Source organism: Monopterus albus, unplaced genomic scaffold (assembly GCF_001952655.1).
Source record: "Monopterus albus unplaced genomic scaffold, M_albus_1.0 scaffold194.1, whole genome shotgun sequence".
Taxonomy (NCBI): domain Eukaryota; kingdom Metazoa; phylum Chordata; class Actinopteri; order Synbranchiformes; family Synbranchidae; genus Monopterus; species Monopterus albus.
The window spans coordinates 937,967-946,427 of NW_018128074.1; the positions used below are offsets into that span (position 1 = coordinate 937,967).

An 8,461-nucleotide genomic window follows, 5' to 3' on the forward strand; every position below is an offset into this window, starting at 1 on the left:
TCCTCCCAGCAGCCCACAGCTTTAGATTATGAACCAGAAACTCAGCAGAGAGGACATCTGAATCACGCTGAGCCTGAAAATTCATTCCTTGATCTAGACTGTGTAGATTCATGACTGGATTAAATAAAACCCATAAAACCACACTTGATATTAAGGTTGTGTCCCGGTGTCTGGGCTCTTTGGGGCAGTATTCACTCTGTGGTACAGGCTGTTCACTTTGTATTCAAAAGCAGAGGCATCCTGTCACTTAATATGAAAGAATCCCCTGTTTTCTGGAAACACTATGATCAGTTGATGGAGATCAGCGTCACGTCGCCGCCTCACCTGCAGCCCCCGCCCCTTGTCGTTACATAAGCAGTATACCTGCACCGGTAAAATGATTATTGGTGACGGAAAAGGAAGCACGTGGACCAATCATCAACAAGGGCCGTGCTGCAGTGGGCGGGGCTGCAGGTGGTTTAAATTTTGAGCTGTTTCCTGCATCAGTCATTAGATTCTCCGGTGTTGGTTTGGTGCCAGGATATTGCCAAATACATCCGCGTTGTGCACGCAAGAAAACAGGGTTTGAAGTGTTCAGCAAATTCCAAAACGTTTTTTTAAGGAAAACCATTTGTTTTAATTAACATTTGACTCATAATGTTTCCTCCTTCTGCTACAGGTATGCTACATCAGAAGCACAATCACAATGACCGAATGTCATGGTTTATAGGCTTTATACATTAGTATCTGGTTAAGTAATGTCAGAAAAACGATAAGACACCTGAGGACCAGGTCTGGATTCACCAGGACTCTAATCCAAAAAGGTGAGTGAGGGTCTGGAAGTTGGCTAATGTTGCCAGGCTTTGTTGTGGGCTAACGTCAGGTGTGTTGGTAACTTCATAAAGTAACAGACTGGTTGGAAAATGTGTTTGACTTTACTGCGCCATGAGCAGCTCATGCCAAAGTAGATCTGTGTAGTAAATGGTGTCCTGTCTTTATATTTATCTGAAAGTTCAAGTGTTTCAGCAAGTAGATGGTCAGAGGGACACACAGGCTGCTGTTGGTTCACAGGCCTAATGTTGGATTTCACAAGGAGAAAATGTTTTTGGTTCTGAACACTGTGGGCCATAAGTGAACTGGCTGAGTAGAAAGCAGGAGTTTATTTTGTCAGTTCAATGACAAAATTAAAGTTCTTTCATGCTCAATTTTAATAATTTGCGGGATGGAGCCAATCCCAGCCAGCATCAGGTGAAAGGCGGGGTACTAAAGTTTAAAATGTATAATTTTAAAGTGCTTTGTCGTTCACCGTCCCCCATGTTGTGGTATATTGATAGGGCAACAAGAAAGAAGAAGTAGAAGTATTTTTAATTATGAGGTATAATTCTCTGAATCCTGACACTACAGAGTAAAACATTTCAAAATAAATGTCTTTCATTTTTTAACACTTAAGGAGGAAGTGTATCTCTGTCTGTTAGAATGAAATTGTTTCCTGCTCCATTTACTTTTTAACTGCTACTTTTAAATCATTAAAACATATTTGTGCCTTGGCTTTTAATGCATAGTAGGGCCTGATTTAATGTATTGAATGTTTGTCATCTGTGTGTCTGTGCTGCTTTATTTTTGCACTGAACCTTTTTATTTTAGCTATATATTGTGATTTTATTCTGCCCATGTAAAGTACTTTGGTTGAGTGCTATATAAATTTTGATTTGACATGTGGCCTGTAGATTTGGAATCATTTGTATAAAACTAATTGTATTTCTTTCTCTTTTCAGGTAGATCTACGAACTGTAAGTCAATCATTTTTACTTTATTGTGGGTTTCCTTGTCAGAGGCGCTAGTTTATTCATTAAAGGGGTCTTGTTGTGGTCACTTTGCCACAAGTCCTGAATTTACTGTGACATCTAGAGTGTTTAGTTCAGGTGTTTTTGCTGGCCCTCCATGCCCAACTCTTTTCCAACATGGCTGGTAAATTTGTGTAATAGGCATAGATCTATGCTGCCAGGCACATAACACTTAGGAGAAAGTCTTAGGAGTTTTATCTGTTGTGCGGTTGATCGCTATCTCTGGCTCCCGTGCTCTCCGTCCAGCCATTTGAAGAATTTTGACAACATTGATCTAAGACAGGTACGTGGTTTTTCTTTACTTCTCTAACCTGGTTGGCTGCCGCGCCACAACGATTTATTTACGTTTTTGTGAAGATATTTCGCCGCTGCCCGTCAATCCATCCGTTAGTCCCAGATGGCCACTGGTCCATTGGTTTGTGGCGTTAAGCATCGGGTCATCATTTCAACATTGATCTACAAAAGCAAATTCTTTTTCTGTTTGTCTGCACATCTACATTTGTCTGTCTCAATTTCTGTGCATGCACACTTGTCCCTTCATCTCGTTTGCATGTTCTTATCTGTTCATAAAGGTAAATGAGCCATGAGCGTCTGATTTAAAAAGGTAGGGCACTAAACTTTGCTTAGTCCTTCAGTGCCTCCTACAGGTGTGTAACATGAGACACAACAAGCAGTGCTGGTCATGATGTGGCTGCATAGCAGGACGCTCATAAGGTGAGGACCAACAAGACGTGGCTTTTTGTCTCTGTCCAACATGGTCATCATGGCAACTTGCATTATATCTGTCTTTGCTTCTCGTATCATCCAGGTGGAGGAGTTTTGGTCACTAACCATGTGATGACCTCATGATGTGGGACCGGTTTGCTGCTGTAGAACCTCCAGATACACTCAAAGGGAAGTATTGAAGGGACTTGGCTCTCAGTTAGTTGGTCTTGTGTCCTACAGGGGTGGAGTTTAGTCATTAACCATCTGACTTCCTCATGCCTCTCACCTGTTTACCAGGGTCACATACAGTCATTGTATCAGTCAGGCATTTTAATCATCTTGCACTGCTTTGGTTACTGAGGTAAACTCTGGAAACGATTAAAACAATAAAAAGGAGCATGACGTCATCTTTGATCACATGTTAAACAGGCAAAAGAACAGCAAAAAGACAATAATTTGGAGATAAAGTCTTCAGTTTTTGTTGAATGCCTCCATATAATCAAAGTCTTGTGTGACTAAAAATGATAGTGGTCACAGTATAGTAGGCTACTTTGTTCATTTTACTTTTGAGGTTTTGTTTTTTTCCAGCGCACCTCAGGTACCATCTGTCAGATGCTGTTTTTGGGAATTTTCCAATATAACACGAGCAGCCGGACAAAGATGAGTTTTAGGTATGCAAGATTAGAAAAAAAGATTGTGTGCACTATAGATGCATAAAGCTAGATACTGGAGTTAAACACAGTGCCGATTCTGTGCAATTAAAGTTGCTCACCTGGTGCATTTATCCAGGTCCTTTGTGCCAGAAGCCTGGAAAAGCTTTTTTTTTTTTTCCTATGTGTATATATAGTGCATATACATGTGCATCATAGCCAGAATATAGGTTCATTTTGCCATAACAGATTACACTGTGATTTATGTCACAGTAGACACAAAGAAAGGAGCTTCACCAATATATGTATTGTGAATTTAACTGATATCTGACACATGCAACAACTACCAACCAGAAAAAGTATAGGCAAAACTGATGTTGGAGCAATACAGTTAAATGTTTAAAAGAAGAGATGTCACGTTCAGTAGTTTTTCAAAAAGGTAACAGCTGATGAATTAGTTACTTGTAAACTCACGTAATGAACCACAAACTGGAGAGCAATATGTTTATTTGTCAAACTATTGCTGTTACACGCAGAAATGTCTCACTGATTCGCTAAGTTCAAAGTGTTTATTTTGTCATATAAAGGTGGTGATTATTAAATGTTCCCTTTTTTTTTTGAGAAGTTTATATATATTTTTTAGTTGTTCTGGATAATACAAATGTCAGAATCAGAATTTTTTCTTACAAATTTGTTTACAAGACATACATACTATCATTTTGAAATACCCAGATACGATTGGTTTATGTAGAATAGTTTTTGTCTTAGGTAAATAAACTTAAATGAGTTTCTCAGCCTCCACCCAGCTTCCACCTAATCAGATTGCATTTCATCTTGTAAACAAAGTGTTAACATCTGTGTTTATGAAGCTCAGTGTTTCATTTTTTTGGTGAAATTGTCAAATCAATAAATTCAGTGATATTTTCATTACTGAAGTCATGGTTAAAGGTGGCGTTCTGGACTAGGTCACATTCAGAGGTGCAACACAACAAACAGATTGATCACCATTATGTGAAGATATTCCATAAAACAAAGGAACTGAACAAATAGCCTTCACTTTTGCTTTGAGGAGATTTTCTGAATCTGTTTTACAATGGGAGTCTGGGAGAGTGAGGTGGCACTTTCTCTGGAATTTTCCGCTTCATTCAAAAACTGTTTATCCTATCACAATAACATGTGGATGAGTCAACATCCACACAATAAAGACTAGTTCGTTAGTTTAAATGCACAAGAGAGTTCAAGAAACTAAGGCCAGTCTTTACGTGCAGTAATTTAAGCAATCGGCCTACATCTAGATGAAAGAGAATAAAACAATGAAGTCCGGAAAGACAACACTGGGCAATTGAATGCTTTCAGTATGAGTCAGTTTTGTCAGGTCTGTGCCAGAACATTTTTCATATTACAAACAAAAATCAAAATTTACAAACAATAAATGAAATGACTGATCAGTTCTGTACACACTTGGTTGTGCTTCTGCAACCTAGTTACTTACTCTGGTATGACCAGTGTCTTATAGCAGCTATGGTAGCAAACTTAAGATAGACATTGGTGTGAAACTGACATCACTGAGTCAGCTTAATGGTTTTATGAGCTGTCTACATTTTCATAATGTTTTCACAAACCACAGCATGCTGTTCAGCTGTAAAGCTGCTGTAACGTCTGTTTCACCAGTTTAATTGCAAGTTGGCATGGTGGAGCAGTGGTTAGTGCTGTCGCCTCACAGCAGGAAGGTTCCTTGCCGACCCAGGGCCTTTCTGTGCAGTCTGCATGTCCCCCCTGTGCGGGCGTGGGTTCTCTCTGGGTACTCCGCCTTCCCCCCACGGTCCAAAAAAATGCAGCTAAGGTTGACTGGTGACTCTAAATTGCCACTAGGAGTGTGTTTTTGTGTGTGTGTGTGTGTGTGTTTGTCTCTATGTGTCAGCCCTGTGATAGACTGGCGACCCGTCCAGGGTGGACCCAGCCTCTTGTCCAACGTGCAGCTGGGGTTGGCTCCAACCCGACCATGACCCTATTCAGGATAAGTGGTATAGATAATGGATTGATGGTTTATTGTGCAGCACTCCCAGTTTATCTGATGTTTATCCACAAGTTTTATTACAAATGTTTGTATGAAATTATCAAATCAAATCAAATTTTATTTGTATAGCGCCAAATCACAACAAAAGTCATCTCAGGACACTTTACAAACTAAGGTCTAGACCTTACTGTTATCAATATTATTACATAGGGAAAACCCAACAAATCCCCCTTGAGCATTTTCGCTTCAAAACTAAACCAGACACACATTTTAGGCCTACATACTGTATGTAGGAAGTCATATGAACAGTTTCCAAGAAGGTGTAGTAATATTCGGAGAATAAAAAGTCAGCATGCGATTGTGTGAAATAAAACATTACAAAGTCTCTGCAAAGTAACAGTCTGACAAGAGTAGAAGCTGTGTTATTTTGTCTTGTCCTCAGTCAGAGGATGATCTCTCAGCATCTCGGATTAACAGTGTGTGCATGTTGATCATTAACAAAACCAGATAAGTGGAATCACGGCAACAGTGGAAATGGTGGAATTATTTACCTGGAAGTGAACAGTTCAAAAGAATGCTTAATTTCCAGATACAATATATGGTAATGGATTGATTCCTCAAATAGGTGTAGTTTACAGTTATTTAACGCTGTGCTCCTTCAGACGGTATAGACAGGGGAGGCAGTAGTCAAAGGCACCATGGAGCCCGTCTCAAAGTCAAAGTCAATTAAAGTGTGTGTGATAGTGCTGACAGTGCTGATGGAGGAACCTGTTCCCATCTGGCGCTCCTGAAGGCGCTGGAGATATCTCTGACAGACAAACAGAAGGAAGACACATTGTTAGTGCATTGTAATTTCACATAGTGCCCAAAAAAATGAAACATGATGAGCAGTGGTGGGACGTAACTTTGTGCTTTTACTCTACTATCAGATATTTTATAAGCACAAAAAAATTGGTTAAGTAAAATACAACACACAGGGATTATTGTTCTGCATTGTGAGTACTTTAACTAATATCTTTATTACATTTTTCTGACAGTCCAAGCTTTGACCTTTACTGACAGAGGATTTTCATATTGTGGTGTGGCTACTTTTACTTAAGGTTTCTGAGTACATCTTCCATCACTGATGATGAGGCTTTGTTTTTCTTTTGTACCATTATGCAGTCAAAGGAAACTGAAAGCATTTGCTTCTCTGAAGAGATGAAAGCTACATAAAAAGCTCAAGGTGGATCATACAGTTTAATCTCAGCCACTGACCGGTGCCAGGACGTCCCCAGCATAGCGTTTTAGTGGTGGAGGCCTGCACCGATGGTGCGGTTGAGGTTTTCTCCTTGACTGTTTGTATCTGTGTTTCTTGGCATGTTTCTTCTGTTTTTTGTCTGCAGCTGGGAAGCATTCAAAGGGGACAAAGAGTAAATCATGATTACATAATATCACAGAGGGATGCTTTGAGCTCTGGAAAGCATGTTTAACACAACAGTCTGAGCCTGAAGGCATCACTAAGTACAGACTGAGTTAAACTCACCATGTGTGTGTGATACTCCTTTGGCAGTAAACCTCCATTGCACCAACACACCTGTGAGACTCAAGACAGGACATATCCCAGTGATCACCCAGTTGAACCAGCAGAGTGGACATAGGGAACCTTGAGAAAACATATGATACACCTGATCTGGTAGAATAAAGTTCCCCACAAGGTAATCCACACAAAGCATCACAGTGGTTGCTCCAAAAACAGATGTGTAGATGATGCTGAAATGTTTCTGCCACTGAAGTGTGAAGACAGCAGTGATGACACCGGCCGCCAGTACGGCAGTGAGAGGAACCCACGAAGGACTAAGGCTGTGAAACTGTCCAATGACCACCAGAATAGCAAGGGAGAGCAGGCTCCCCAGCTCCATGCCGCTGAGGACAAGTCCCATCGTGGACACCAGCATGGTTATCAGCCCGCAAAGCACACCCACACCCAAGCCGATCCCTGCCTTTGTCTCCATCTGCAGCTGGGAGTCCATCACAGGCTCCATGTGGTAGAACAGGAGTACAGCTGTGGTGCCAAACATGAAGCCAGAGAAGAACATGACCATCCTGAAGCAGCGGTATCCTGAAGAATGGAATAAAACCAGGTTAGAATTCATTATACTGTACCATCTACTCATCCTTGTATACAAATCCAAAATTAATTTTCACAACAAAGTTTCAATGGTATCTTAACATTCATGTACAGTGTTGAGACACAGATAAACTGAAGTTTGATCAGGTATTATTTTGTGGGCTATGTGAGGTTTTGAGGCCGAAGCTATGAGGATAACATTTTGCAAATTGAAAGTCTGCATTGAAAATTTAGTGAAAGCAACTTTAACACAGTGTAAATTCATAATATATGCAGCACTTTATGACACAATCAAAAGGAGCAGTGTGCTGAAAATAAACAAGCTTATCATGACATTTGTGTTCTGATCAGAAGCCAAAGGTCAACGGCACACCTGCTCTTTGTTTGGGTAACACATCTGATTTATAAGGCATGAGCTTGTAGCAGAGATTCTGTTAATATTGTACTTACAGAAATACTGGTGGCACAGTTGCACACTGTACTACCAGTAGCTAGTTCCTGAACTTTTAACTGAAATCTCATTTTGAGCTACAACAGCTGCTTGGATGACCCTGCTCATGTTGATGTCAGACATTGCTGAAATCCATTTTATAATTAATTTGTTCTAGTATTCATGTCCAGCATTGTCCAACATTTTCCACTAACATTTTTAATGCATCATGTCAGAGCTCACTCGCTCTGCTTTTTCTTCATCGTTTTGGTGAAGACAAATCGGAATATTCTCATCACTCCCACCAGTGAAACTATTTTTTTCTTCAATGTTCTAATTATTTACATTCATAATTCCTTAAAGGGAAACCTAATGCTAATCCCTATTTGTCCTGTAAGAGTAACTGGGAACACACGGACTTCAATAGTGTGTGTTTGCATAACCTCGCATGCTTTTGGGAGCAAGTTCTCCTGATCACACTCACAATCTTTGGTTATTTATTTTCTCAGTGAACATACAGACAGAAATGATATGTTGAAGTAGTTTGATTTGTATTGCTATCTTTGGTAAATCCCCTCATAGCATACACATCTGTACAAAGTGCTATTACCTGACACAGTATAGATACCAGCTTTCATCAAACTCTATTTGACAGTTCTAGGTGAAAGGTTATCCAATCAGAGGCTTTGTCCCGCCCCCAAGTCCCCCTCCCTCTCACCCCCCTCA

General features: G+C 40.2%; 2 protein-coding genes across 3 annotated transcripts in view; one reads left to right on the forward strand and one right to left on the reverse strand.

Moving 5' to 3' along the window:
- The window catches only part of LOC109970310 (probable inactive tRNA-specific adenosine deaminase-like protein 3), a 17,840-nt gene extending 15,753 nt beyond the window's left edge, over positions 1–2,087 (forward strand). The window contains exons 3-4 of the mRNA XM_020617791.1: positions 1,755–1,769; positions 2,070–2,087. Coding sequence (XP_020473447.1) covers positions 1,755–1,769; positions 2,070–2,087 — 33 coding nt within the window. The remainder of the gene's footprint in view (positions 1–1,754; positions 1,770–2,069) is intronic.
- Positions 2,088–5,375: 3,288 nt separating this feature from the next.
- Positions 5,376–8,461, reverse strand: part of LOC109970315 (transmembrane protein 198-like) — a 5,048-nt gene continuing 1,962 nt past the window's right edge. For both annotated transcript variants that reach the window (XM_020617798.1, XM_020617797.1), the window contains exons 2-4: positions 6,721–7,296; positions 6,453–6,580; positions 5,376–6,003 (exon numbers count right to left, since the gene is read on the reverse strand). In XM_020617798.1, coding sequence (XP_020473454.1) covers positions 5,854–6,003; positions 6,453–6,580; positions 6,721–7,279 — 837 coding nt within the window. In that variant the 5' untranslated portion in view covers positions 7,280–7,296 and the 3' untranslated portion in view covers positions 5,376–5,853. The remainder of the gene's footprint in view (positions 6,004–6,452; positions 6,581–6,720; positions 7,297–8,461) is intronic.